The sequence below is a fragment of the Erpetoichthys calabaricus genome, chromosome 5 (genome assembly GCF_900747795.2).
Source record: "Erpetoichthys calabaricus chromosome 5, fErpCal1.3, whole genome shotgun sequence".
Classification (NCBI taxonomy): Eukaryota; Metazoa; Chordata; class Cladistia; order Polypteriformes; family Polypteridae; genus Erpetoichthys; species Erpetoichthys calabaricus.
Window position 1 is genome coordinate 191,177,681 of NC_041398.2, and position 14,249 is coordinate 191,191,929.

Genomic DNA, 14,249 nt, shown 5'->3' on the forward strand with positions numbered 1-14,249 from the left:
ATGAAGAACATGCCTAAGTAGACTGTTTCCGCACAAAGTACGTACCCAAATGTTTAAAATGTGAAAGTAGTGGTAAAATGTGCCCTGCACAGCACATATATTTTTTCTCCAGAAAATTTCACTTTTCCGCGGACAACTGAAACAGAAAAACACGCTTGTCCGACGGTCAATTTACCCGTGCCGGACGAGTTGGGCATTGGATTTCCGCACCCATGCGCTATATATACGAGCTTGGCCGTTCCAGTTTTCCCGGGAATTACAGCAGTTTCATTCCCGGGAATGGAGGAATGAAAAATGTCCGGGATTCCCTAGTAACCACTCATACAATCAGATTGTGATTCAGACTACAAATGTCATATATATATATATATATATATATATATATATATATATATATATATATATATATATATATATATAATATTGTATGCTTAGTGCTCTTCTCAGGTGGGCTTATAGCATTACATAAATATACTATCATGAAACAGTAGCTGTAAAATACAAAATACTGTGCAGTATACACTCCCTCATTGCCTATAGTATTTATGTTAAAATAAAATGTTTGGTTTTTACAGTTGTATAGGTTATTGGTTGCTGTTGGTGATAAGTTACACTGAAGTAGATGTTATTAAAACTGAAGAAAACCTGATAATCTTTATGAAATAATTTATGGAAAAGAATAGGGGGACGTTTGATGATTGGGAAAAATGCAAAGTAAAGTTGACTTAGGCAACTTCTTTTCTAACATCACATTGGGTATTTTATAACAGTTTGTTTATTCATTTTTGTGTGTAGAAACAACCATCAGAATTTTAAATTCTAAAAATTCATTGAAATGTTAGAATTTTCTTTCCCCTCTATGTACAAAGATTACATTAGTGGATAATAATTTCCCTCCCTTATTTTTTATATATGTATTTATTTGTCATAGGATGTGTGCTTTTTATATTAATTGTTTGTCCTTGTTTGTTGTACTTGCACCATTTATAGATGTAGCTTTTACAATTTCATTGTACTGGTGCAATGTATATAAAGGCCTCCTTCCATCTTTATTGTTTTAAGACTAAAGTTTGTAACATGTACTACCATTTTTTACCATCCACTTTTATGTCTTCAAATTTTACAATTATTTTAGTGGTGTCAAACACCACAGCAGGACACCATTATTGAAAGAAATTGGGAAGGGTTATAATAAGTGCAATATACATGCCCAAAAAACAAACAAATTCTGTCAAGTGTTAACACAATATGAGAAATATGAGCAAGGCTATTAAGCCTTCTGCCATGACAGTGATGATAGTACTTCCTTTATGTTGCTGTGTAAATCATTCTAGAAGTTAAGCCATCTTTAGTTAAATGCTGTACCTCCTTTAGTATATTTATTTGTGGCTGAAATTTTTAGAAAGGCTACCTGTTGTTGCATCCAAGGAAATTGTGTACCTTCTATAGTTTATATGTTGATGAGTTTTACAAGGTTAAAATGAAGTCCGAGCTATTCATGGTGTCTTATGTCAGAAAGAGGAACTGATCAATACTGAGACTTGTGCTTTCTTGTTCTAATTATTATCCTTGATTTCATGTTTTGAATTATATTTGCTATAGGAATTCTACCAGAAATGGAAATTCCATTTTTTTTAGGGATTAAGGACGTGTAGTTATCACTCATTCACATTTTCACATCAGTGCCAACAGTTTATCACTGACCTAATTGTCAATAGGTTTATGTTACAGGAGTTGTCCTAGGAGGAAGAATAGGTGATGGACTGAATATTGTTTTTGCTTTGAGCACCATTGAAGATATTTGTGATTACCATAGTAGAATTATTTGTTTGACTATCTAAAAGTAGATTATCCTCTCATTTAGAAATCAGGTAATTTTATTGTAATGGAATATTTCTTTTAATTGTGCCACAGTGTCAGCTTTGAATTTCATTACTGCTTGCTTTATTGGAAAAACTGAAAACAGAGCCTTGTGTGTATATAATAATTTGTGTATTAACATCATAATTTGTGTCTGATTCTGTGAAAATTGATTTATTTATCCATAGTGTTCTAATATTAGTTTTGCTAGTGCCTTTTTAGTAGTGTAAAAGAAAACTGGATTTAACACATGTTCTTTTAAATATTGAAAAAAATCTGTCATGTGTATTGTTCATTTTTGTCTTTAATACTATTGTCTTAACTTGGTGATGTATCTGGATATATATATTTTTTTCCCCAATCAGAAAAAATATAATGAACTGGAAAAAAAGAAACAGGAGCTGGTACAAAAATGCAAGATGTTGTTGGAAAAGGCAAAGCGTGCTTGCAATATGGACCCAGCGCAGAAAGAAGTTCCTGAAGAACTTCAGTCTGTAAGTATCCATCAGTAATTGGTGTTTTGAATATTTCAGATTTCAGACCCTTCATTGAACTTATTCTCTAATGAGAATTTAAGTGCAAGATTTATGATTACTAAGCAGTCATGCAGTGGATTTTATTATGACATTGCTGCATTTACGAGGGCTAGTTGAGCCACATTTATATGCATGGAAACACAGGATAATGGTAAAGAAGTATAGAAAACAAATGCATTATCTTCATTATATAGCACGGGCACATACAGTGCATCCGGAAAGTATTCACAGCGCATCACTTTTTCCACATTTTGTTATGTTACAGCCTTATTCCAAAATGGATTAAATTCATTTTTTTCCTCAGAATTCTACACACAACACCCCATAATGACAACATGAAAAAAGTTTACTTGAGATTTTTGGAAATTTATTAAAAATAAAAAAATTGAGAACGCACATGTACATAAGTATTCACAGCCTTTGCCATGAAGCTCGAAATTGAGCTCAGGTGCATCCTGTTTCCCCTGATGATCCTTGAGATGTTTCTGCAGCTTCATTGGAGTCCACCTGTGGTAAATTCAGTTGATTGGACATGATTTGGAAAGGCACACACCTGTCTATATAAGGTCCCACAGTTGACAGTTCATGTCAGAGCACAAACCAAGCATGAAGTCAAAGGAATTGTCTGTAGATCTCCAAGACAGGATTGTCTCGAGGCACAAATCTGGGGAAGGTTACAGAAAAATTTCTGCTGCTTTGAAGGTCCCAATGAGCACAGTGGCCTCCATCATCCGTAAGTGGAAGAAGTTCGAAACCACCAGGACTTTTCCTACAGCTGGCCGGCCATCTAAACTGAGCGATCAGGGGAGAAGGGCCTTAGTCAGGGAGGTGACCAAGAACCCGATGGTCACTCTGTCAGAGCTCCAGAGGTCCTCTGTGGAGAGGGGAGAACCTTCCAGAAGGACAACCATCTCTGTAGCAATCCACCAATCAGGCCTGTAAGGTAGAGTGGCCAGACGGAAGCCACTCCTTAGTAAAAGGCACATGGCAGCCCACCTGGAGTTTGCCAAAAGACACCTGAAGGACTCTCAGACCCTGAGAAAGAAAATTCTCTTGTCTGATGAGACAAAGATTGAACTCTTTGGTGTGACGTCACGTTTGGTGGAAACCTGGCACCATCCCTAAAGTGAAGCATGGTGGTGGTAGCATCATGCTGTGGGGATGTTTTTCAGTGGCAGGAACTGGGAGACTAGTCAGGATAAAGTGAAAGATGACTGCAGCAATGTACAGAGACATCTTGGATGAAAACCTGCTCCAGAGCGCTCTTGACCTCAGACTAGGGCGACGGTTCATCTTTCAGCAGGACAACAACCCTAAGCACACAGCCAAGATATCAAAGGAGTGGCTTCAGGACAACTCTGTGAATGTCCTTGAGTGGCCCAGCCAGAGCCCAGACTTGAATCCGATTGAACATCTCTGGAGAGATCTTAAAATGGCTGTGCACCGACGCTTCCCATCCAACCTGATGGAGCGTGAGAGGTGCTGCAAAGAGGAATGGGTGAAACTGGCCAAGGATAGGTGTGCCAAGCTTGTGGCATCATATTCAACAAGACTTGAGGCTGTAATTGCTGCCAAAGGTGCATCGACAAAGTATTGAGCAAAGGCTGTGAATACTTATGTACATGGGATTTCTCAGTTTTTTTATTTTTAATAAATTTGCAAAAACCTTAAGTAAACTTTTTTCACGTTGTCATTATGGGGTGTTGTGTGTAGAATTCTGAGGAAAAAAATGAATTTAATCTATTGTGGAATAAGGCTGTACCATAACAAAATGTGAAAAAAGTGATGCGCTGTGAATACTTTCCGGATGCACTGTATCTGTGTTTTTTTTTTTTTTGTAATTATTGTTGACCTAACTTTCAGAAAGCAATCTTATGTTTGTGTTGGATGAATATAGACTTTTTAAGGTCTTTGTTACCTGAGTGGAAATGAAAACATAACTTGCATGACTCAAAGGTCTTCTTTGTTCGTAAGTACAATTAGTGTGGGCTTTTCTGCTTCAGTTTAATATACTTAAACATTGTTCTTCTGTAACCCCTCTTTATTAATAAAAAATCTTAGTCTAAAATTCAGAGTATTCATAAGAAGTGTAATTATTTACTACATGAGGTAGAAGCAGATTTTAAACAAGAATAATTGTGTTAGATATTTGAAGTATTAAAATGTCCTTCATTTTAAATGTTTAAAGTCTAAATATTCTCGACTGTAATAGAAATTTGTCATTTTCCACCCTCTGACAGAGGTCCATAAAGGCTACATCCATGGCAAAGGATCAAGAATAGCATCATATTCATAATAACTGACCTTAAAATAGTCTAAAATGATACCCCATATGGGAACACCCCATATGATACCCCTTATTGGGAACACCAAATAAATTACTCCAGAGCACTGACCACTGCCAGATCTCAATGCTATTCAAATTTAATCAACAGTCCTGGAAATTTTTTCCATGATAAATCATTTACTCAATCCTCACACCTACGCCTTGTAATCATTTTATTGAATATTTCACCTCTAAGGTGGACATCATCCACTCCTCATTGTCTGCCTCCAGCTCTCCATCGCTGGATGTTTCTGCATCAAAGCCAATGGGCTGCCTTTCCCAGTTCCTCTGTACCACAGTTAAAGAAGTTGAGGGCATCATACAGAGGATGAGGTCTTCAGCGTGTTCATTGGACCCTTTTCCTACTCCTCTGGTAAAAGCTAATGTATCAGTTATAAGCTCTGTTGTTGCTGATATCATTAATCACTCTCTCCAGAGCGGCTTAGTCCCACTGGCCTTGAAAACCGCGAAAATTAGACCTCATTTAAAAAAAAATCCTCTTTGGATCCTGAAGTGATAGCAGACTATTGTCTGATCTCCGACCTTCCATTTTTGTCTAAGGTTTTGGAAAAGGTTGTTTTGGTTCAGCTTCAGGATCACCTCAAAAAAAAAATTCAATCTGTTTGAAAAATTTCAATCTGGTTTCCGAACTTCTCACACTTCTCACAGTACAGAGACACCCCTGGTCAGTCACCAATGACCTCCTGATGGCTGCTGATCAGTGCTCTGCATCACTCCTTATCCTCCTGGACCTCACAGCTGCATTTGATACGGTAGATCATAATATTCTCCTTCATCATCTTCACTATTGGAATCACTCCTTATCTTCCTGAACCTTACAGCTGCATTTGATACGGTAGATCATAATGTTCTCCTCCATCATCTTCATTATTGGACTTTCTGGCATTGCTTTGGAGTGGTTCGAGTCCTATCTTACAGATAGGGTTGAGTATGTGGCCTTGGGGATGCTAAATCTCATACCCACACTGTCACCTGTGGGGTCCCACAAGGATCAGTCCTTGGGCCGACCCTTTTTAACACTATATGCTACCCCTGGGTCACATTATTCGCAAGCATGGAATTTCATTCCATTGCTATGCCGATGATACACAGCTCTATGTGAGATCTGGATTCGACTTCTCTTACACCTCCATCAACTCTTTCCTCTTGCTTGGATGAGATTGAGGCCTGGATGTCCAAGAACTTCCTCAAACTGAACAACACTAAAACTGAAGCTCTTTTAATTGGCACCCCCCATCATCTTCGTTCCTCTGTAAATTGTATTTCCTTTTCTGACCGTACCATTACCCTCTCCCCTTCTGTTACAAATCTGGGTGTCAAGTTAGACTCCCATCTGTTATTTGATACACATGTCCATCACCTTTGTAAAATTGCATTCCTTCATCTCCGAAACATAGCCAAACTCCGTCCCTAACCTCTCCCTCTGTGATGCTGAAAAGCTGGTTCATGCCTTTGTCTCATCCAGGCTGGATTATTGTAATGCACTCCTATCTGGATCTTCAGCAAGAGCCTTCAAAAGCTCCAACAAATTCAAAATAGTGCTGCAACAATCCTGATGAGGGTGTGGAAATATGAACACATTTCACCAATCCTTCGGTCACTTCATTGGCTCCCTATCCATCTCCTTATTGAATACAAACTGTTTGTTTACTCACCAGTGTATCCATGGAAATGCTCCACAATATCTTAAGTAACTCCGTATATTGCAATCCACTGCAAGAAACCTCCATTTTCCAAAACCTATCACCTTCACCCCCCTGTGACCAAACTTCATACAATAGGTGACCGAGCCTTTGTAGCTGCTGCTCCACGGCTCTGGAATTCCCTACCAGAGAGCCTGAGGATACCGCAGATTGTGGGCTGTTTTAAAAAAAAAAAAATAAAAAAAAATAAAAAATAAAAAACAGCTAAAGACTTTTCTATTTAGTAAAGCTTATTAACAACAATGCTATAATTATTGTTGTTTATCTCTGTTTTTATCTTGCCTTGGCTTTGTTTAAACTTTTTATGTAGCACTTTGAGATTTACTACTAATGTAAAGTGCCCTATAAATAAAATGCATTATTATTATTATTATTTTCTTTCTTGAAATGATCTTGTGTGCTTTACTCCATGTTAAAACATTTAAAGACCCGTCCGTCCCCAACAACAACAAAGAGATAAGGACTTTTTTATGTAGAAATGTGTTTTTTTTTTGTTTTTTTTTTTAACACATAGATTTAGAAATTTTAACTTTCCTACAGAGGACATTCAGTACATTAACAATGGTCAAGGATATATTGTACATAAATGTTAGTAATTGCTTCACCTGGATGCCTAAGTACATAAAACAAGTTGCCAAGCAGTGTATCTTAGAGTATAACCTTTGGGATCTTGAGAGTATTTTGGTACAGGTGAACAAGAAATAGCAATCTAAAGTTAAGTGGTTTGTTCTTATGAAATTTAAAATAATTTCTTCAAATAACTACAATTTGTCACTATTTTTTCCCATAGCTACTGAAATTTGGGTCCAAATCCAGGTGGTTTGTTGTGTGGTGGTTGCAGCAAAGCGCTATTAGTGCATGCTCCCAACCTACTGAAATTAAATATAGATATGGGGCAGGTTTTGAAAGAGTACAGGTAGAGAAACTAATAGCAATAATCAAAAAAACAGAGGTGCATTCAAGAGACTAATAGCAAACAGTAGTACACAGGACAAGGCATTATTAATATTTTCAGTGATTCTGATGAATGAAGAAATAGGGTAAAATAACCAAAAGAATTGAAAACAGCAAGTGAGTTAGTGAATTATGTTGCATTTACAGATAACCAATCCCTTGGTTACAGACACTTGTAGACAAGGTTATCGTGAAGAAGACAAAAGTTGTGAGATTTTGATAAATTCACAATAAAATTGAATGTAGAAATTATCTCCACCTTAAAGCAGATATGAAGAAGAAAATTTTGATAATTTATGTGCAAAATCAGATACATTCTTACAAATCTACTTGTAAAATAATTTGCATGAAGGAATATCATGAGCAAGTTACTGTTGACAGAAAAAGCAATACTTTCTTGTGTTAAAAAAAAATCTGAAATAAATTTACAGTCTTTCAGAAGTGCTCACACACTTAGAAACAAGAAGTTAACTGATTGTGATTTTTTTGATTTTTTTTTTTTTTCCATTCACTATATTATAATTGTCTCATGGAAAGCTCCAATCAGAATAGTAAACTTAAAATGCTCGTTTCAGAGAAAAGTGAACATTCTCAAACCTCATTAATCCAGTTCTAGGTCTTTGAAAGCCTATCGCCACAGCACTTGACTAGATGCCAGTGTAACCTAGGGTCCACGTACAGTGGAACCTCGGGTTACGACCGTAATTCGTTCCAAAACTCTGGTCGCAACCCGATTTGGTCGTGACCTGAAGTAATTTCCCCCATAGGATTGTATGTAAATACAATTAATCTGTTCCGAACCGTACAAGCTGTGTGTAAATATATATATTTTTTAAGATTTTTAAGCACAAACATAGTCAATTATACCATAGAATGCACAGTGTAATATAATAGTAAACTAAATGTTTACTTACTTCTTCTGTAATGTTTACTTCTTCTGCTTGGGCTCTCTCGCTTGCTCTCGCTCTCTCTCGCTCGCTTGTTCGCTCATGCTCTCTCTCTTTCTCTCACTCGCTCGTGCTCTCGCTCACTTGCTCATGCTTGCTCTCTCTCATGCTCGCTCGCTCACGCTCTCTCTCTCATGCTCGCTCGCTCGCGCTCTCTCTCTCATGCTCGCTCGCTCGCGCTCTCTCTCTCATGCTCGCTCGCTCGCGCTCTCTCTCTCATGCTCGCTCGCTCGCGCTCTCTCTCTCATGCTCGCTCGCTCGCGCTCTCTCTCTCTCTTGCTCGCTCGCGCTCTCTCTCTCTCTCTCTTACTTGCACTCTCTTGAGCTCTCGCGCTCGCTCTCTCTCTCTCTCTCTCTCTCTCTCTCACTCGCTCGCTGCACTGGGAATGCACAGGGAGAGACTGAACATGTGTGGAAATCATTGGCGTGTACGAACCGGAAGGGAAACTAGCTTGTTCGTCATCCGAGTGTGTGGTCGTGAACAGATGCAAAAGTTTGGCATCGCAACCTGATTTGTACATGGTCCGAGACGTTTGTGACCCGAGGTTCCACTATATGTAAATAACCACATTCATACTGACACAGGCTTAGTTTGGAATCACCCATCAACCTAACCAGCACATGGGAATGTTAGGGGAAAACTGGAGTACTGGGAGGTAAACCCACACTGAAACAGGGAGAATGTGCAGACTTCACATAGACAATGACTGGGCATGGTATTTAAACTTGGTACCCTAGATCCATAAGGCAGCAGCATTGTTCGTCATTAAAACACCAAAACTTTATCAATAATCAAATTTCAAATGAATGATTCCCCCCCTTTTTTTTTTTTTTTTTTTAAACCAACTTACTTTAAGCAGCATTGGTTACAATGCAGGAACTTGTACCTAAGTGGAATAGCATTATTGTTTTCAATAAAGCTCACTGAATTCCAAACATAATTACACTTGTTTTATTGTTCAGGTTCAGATGCTGCTTATCCTGGTTGGAGGCTTGCCTTTTTGACTTTTAACTGTAAGCTGGAATGGGCAATAGCAGATTTCTTTCTTCGGCATATTTTGGGTTTTTATACCCTTTTAAATAGCTTTGCTTTGAATGCTGTTTTATAAATATATTTGGCTTTATAGTTTTTGCTTTTGCATTACCAGTTTTTTAAAGAAATTTTCTCTTGTAATTCTAGTCAGAGGAACAGCAACAAGAAAATTCAGCCTTCATGAATCTTTGTGCATATTACAAACTGGAAGTGCTTTTCACAATGTATTATTGAAAACACATTATTGAAGATGCTTCTTTTCTATGCTCATGTTTCACCACCTGCAAATTACTATTTAATTGTTTTTAATAAATACTATATTTTTGTTGTCACATGGCTTAGATACCCTGGCCACTTATACATTTTCATACATTTATTCTAGCTGTTTTTTTATTTATTTTTAATAACTCAATGTAAAAATGACCCAGATGTGCAGTGTGTTGTCTTTACAGAAACACATAGCAGCTTTCTTTATTATCTGTTAAAGTAATTCATAAATAACAATATCTGATTTTGTACGTTGGTCTGCCACTGGGATATTTCTCACAGTTTGTCTGTATATGCCATGGTGTGCTCACTTCTCACATTCATGCTGACTTACACTGAACAGCAGTTAAAGCACATGGTTTTCTGAAAACAAATTGCACTTACATCTGTTTAAGTAACACACTCATTCTAAACTTAATGTTCAAACAGATTAGGTAGTGGAAAATGCCTTATTAGAATGGTTGCTAAAACCAACTTAAACATACTTCTTTTTTTTTATAGAAATGTGTCCTCTGCGAAGGAGTAGAGACAGTCCCGGTCAATATCTGAACTCTTAATTTATAACACAAAAATGCTTTTACAGTGGTCAGACTTCTTAAAGGTACAGGTGGTCTCATAAAATGAACAAAATATATTAGTTGCTTGTAAGCCAACTATATATGATCAAAAAAGCATGATTCTGATCAGTATTAGAAACGTTTCACTTTTTTTGCTTTATTAAAATTATCTGTCGATTTCTTTTTACCCAGATAATATATTGCTTAAATGGAAGTTTATTTGCTTTGAAATAAATTGTCTTTCTGCAAATAAACAACCTACTTACATAAGTATAATCTGACCCCTTACTACAATGTTTTGTTGCTGCTAAGGAACAGTGTGGGAATTTATAAAGCTTTTCTTCCCTTTAGAAGGTTTTTTTTTTTTCTTTTTTTTTCACCTGTACAAGAGCAAAAGTAGCTGGGTGTTTGGAGGTGCACTTAGGAAAAGTTATTTGTACTTATATGTATACTTGTTCTTGTTATCTGTATTTGTGCTAGCATCAAGGAGGCAGCAGTAACAGATATTGGCATTTGTAAGCAAATAGCCGCATCCTTGTGACCGCTATTCCTTAGTTTAAAGGAAAAGGAAACAAAGAGGCATACGGCGGTGTAAAAGGAATTCAGAAATCAAGAAGAAATAAATACTTCTTGAAAGACGCAGTTGTGAATAGGAGTTTTGGTGGAGACAACAGATAATGAGTTGAAAGATCTGACCCTAGAAAAAGCCACGTACAACTGACCGTGGCTGAAGACTGGTATCAAGTCTGTGCTCTGGTCTTTGGGTATCCGACAGTGCATGTAGAATTTCCGGCCAAGCTGGATTACATGTGAAAGTGATAAATGAATCGGGCTTTCCGAATTTACGTACTATGGCCATGGCATCCTGATAGTTTTGTTGTATGTATCTTGGACTGCCTGGAAATGTGAACGGTAATATGATCATTTTGCCTACACATACATTGTTATTTTCAGCGTTTGCTTGCAGTGCATCTGATAGTCCTTTGTATCGTTCCACGCGCAGATCTTGTTGATGTAATCTGAGATAGTTGAGACACGCGCCCTCTGTTTTAACATACGCATCTACGATGTACTATTGGAATAGTTTGCCGCTGGAGTGCAAAATGCTAAATGTATTTCTCATTGCTAATCTGTACGCGTAAAATTGGAATCGAGTAAGCCTTATTCACTTGGCGGTTCTTTTATCGGGAACGTTGTAAATCTTTGTGCCAACCAATGTCTCTGTAAGGGAATTAAAGTGGGTAAACCATAGGATCACAATTCATATTGAGGGTGGAAATCTGTTTACAGGAGTTGCCTATGGGATAGATACAAATGTCCCTTTCGGCAGGCGGTTCGCCATCTTCTCCGACGAAAATCGCTGCAACATCGGTGTGACATGTCGGGGCATTGTATCGTCGTAAATCCTAGAGTAAACATAGAGAAATACCTAAATAAAAAATCAGTCATCATAAATATATGTTTGTCACAGACTTGTCTTTTCTCCCTGATACCAATCTACACAAAATGAAAGAGCCATTTACCAAAACAAACATGTAAACTACCTTATTGATGGTTGTGTTGGCTATAGCTATATGAAAAATTTGTACCGAGTGAATTAAATTGGATTACTAATAAATTGCTGAATATAACTATGTGAATATAAAGCACCAGTGTCATGTGTGCAGCTATATTTGTGGGCCCAAAATTTAATGAGATGACTTTTGTGCTTTGGTGCCAAAACGGGGTCATGTTTATCTGTTTGTTGTTCAGTATTATGGACAGGCATTCTGGTTAACCCTCTTATTGCATGGTTTTGAAATCATCCACTTTTAAACATATAACCATACATAATACACAAGAACAAAATGAATTGTAATACATTAATTTGTAAATATGTCTTCAAAAATAAAATTTTGATTCATTAATTGACAATTGAAATGTGGTTTCATGCAGATGTTAGCACTGCAGAGATGCAGTTCCATAAGGCTTGGATCAAATCTTATCTCTGTTGCTGTCTTTGTCTGTGTTGTTTTTAATAAACCTGTGCCAGATTCTGTTAGCATAGGTGTTTGGCTTTGAGTTGGCAGCTACATGTTTGCTTAATTCCTCAATTCCTTTGTATCAGCCAATATATAGTTTTTGCAAAACAAGGCAATAAATTGCAAAATGGTGCTGCTTTTTTACTTTTGTGTGTTAGTTTTAAGCTCTGAAAACACCTCTTAAATTTGGCCTTAAAGTTTTATAATATAAACCGTAGAAGATGACTCCTGACTAACCTTCTACTAATTTGCTTCTTTTTAGTTAAAGCAGAAAAATGTAAGGTTTTATAACTAGTTCTTGTAGTTTATAAGATTTGCTGCCTTCATTTTAGATCATGTTGTATGTCTCTGTGAGAGGTACAGTCCAAGGTTATTATAGTTAACGAAAACTAAAATCAAAACTGAAACTATTATTAAAAAAACATTTTCGTAAACTGAAATAAAATAATTAACAAAACTGAAATGAAAAACTAAAACTAAAGGAAACTATTAAAGTAGCTGTAAAGACTAACTGAAATAAAATAATAATTTACTAAAATATTTTTAGTTTTCGTTTTTGAATGAATATTCTTGCCGTTAGTCTTTAGCCCTTGTAAGTTTTAACTCTAAAACAGAAAGTCATCCACCACGAGCCACCCGCACATTTTCATCCAGTGAACGGCGGCTGGTGATGGAGGGCGACTGTTCACACAGCATTTGCGGTGACAGAGCAAGCTGAGTGCAGGTGTGTAAAGAAATAAGTGCGTGGGAAATAGAAAGCGATTTGCGTGCCACCTTTCCTTGTGCTTGTCAAGATGTAATTCAAACGGCTGAAATCAGAATGTGCTGGTCATCAAAACGTTTACCGTATGGACAGAAAAATCACGAGTGAGTAACGTTTCAGTTTATTTCTCAGGTGTCTGGTTTTTGTTGACAGCAATTCACCTGCCACTTCGCACAGGAGAAATTGTTTTTACTTTCTCATATACTAAAGTATAGTAATCATGAAAAAATTCGACCTCGATATTTTGATGAATCTTGACGTTATAGACTAACCAGTGTCCAACAATACTGTTTTTTGGAATTGTGTGTGTGCGCGCGTGTCTGTGTCTGTTTCTGTGTAAACACGATAACTCAAAAACACAACTAGATTGATGGATGAAATTCAGTATGTGGTTGTTACACCACAATTATAGATCTGTATTAACTTTTGGGCCAAATCGATCACCCGGAAGTGGTACTTTACCTGAACACATACTCGATTTTTTTTTTATTTATACAGCTGCAGAGTCCGATTTATTCAACTTTACTTTTATAATAATTGCTCAATATATTATTCATTTGATTTGTTGTTGATGGTTTCTTAATGTTGATAATTTAAAAATATAATCATTGTCTTGTGGTTTACTCCTTAAATATCCATCCCCATATCTGAGTATACAAGAAAGTCGAGGGGAGAGCACTTCCGGTTTTTGAAAATAAAACGGCACTGATTGAGAGACTGGACTAGGTCATCATACAAGATCAGCATATTGTTGTTGACCAAAAACTTCGTTTAACAACGAAGCGATACAAACAAAGGTAGAGAGTCTGACAAGTGATGAAAAACTAAACATACTAATGGGTTTTTGTATTTATTCCATATTTATTAATTTATCTTTTTTAGTTCATATTCACAACTCAAAATACCTGATATTATGAAAGTAATCCATTAGCAGAATTATATTTTAAAATATTTGTCTGCCTTTTTTCAATGTTTTTCTCTCTCTCTCTAAATAGATAGTTGAAATATCATATTCTTTTCATCAGCCTTATCATACATATTGCATACAGGGGATTTTTCCTGCTTTGCATCCAAACCTGCTGTGGTAGGCTACAGGTTTCCTGTGATCCTACTCTGAATAAACAGGTTTAGATAATGTATATGTTGTTCTTAATCTCAAACGCTGTCTCTGTTTTATGCCTGTCCGTACTCCTATTACCTGCTCTTGCTCTGTTCATTATGGGTTTACTGTCCTTTATGGTGGTCTATTCAAGACTCACTG

At 36.8% G+C, this 14,249-nt stretch overlaps 1 protein-coding gene across 1 annotated transcript in view; it reads left to right on the forward strand.

Annotated features, from left to right (window-relative positions):
• The window catches only part of smc5 (structural maintenance of chromosomes 5), a 121,205-nt gene that overhangs the window by 91,943 nt on the left and 15,013 nt on the right, over nt 1-14,249 (forward strand). Inside the window, exon 18 of the mRNA XM_028791755.2 lies at nt 2,226-2,354. Coding sequence (XP_028647588.1) covers nt 2,226-2,354 — 129 coding nt within the window. The remainder of the gene's footprint in view (nt 1-2,225; nt 2,355-14,249) is intronic.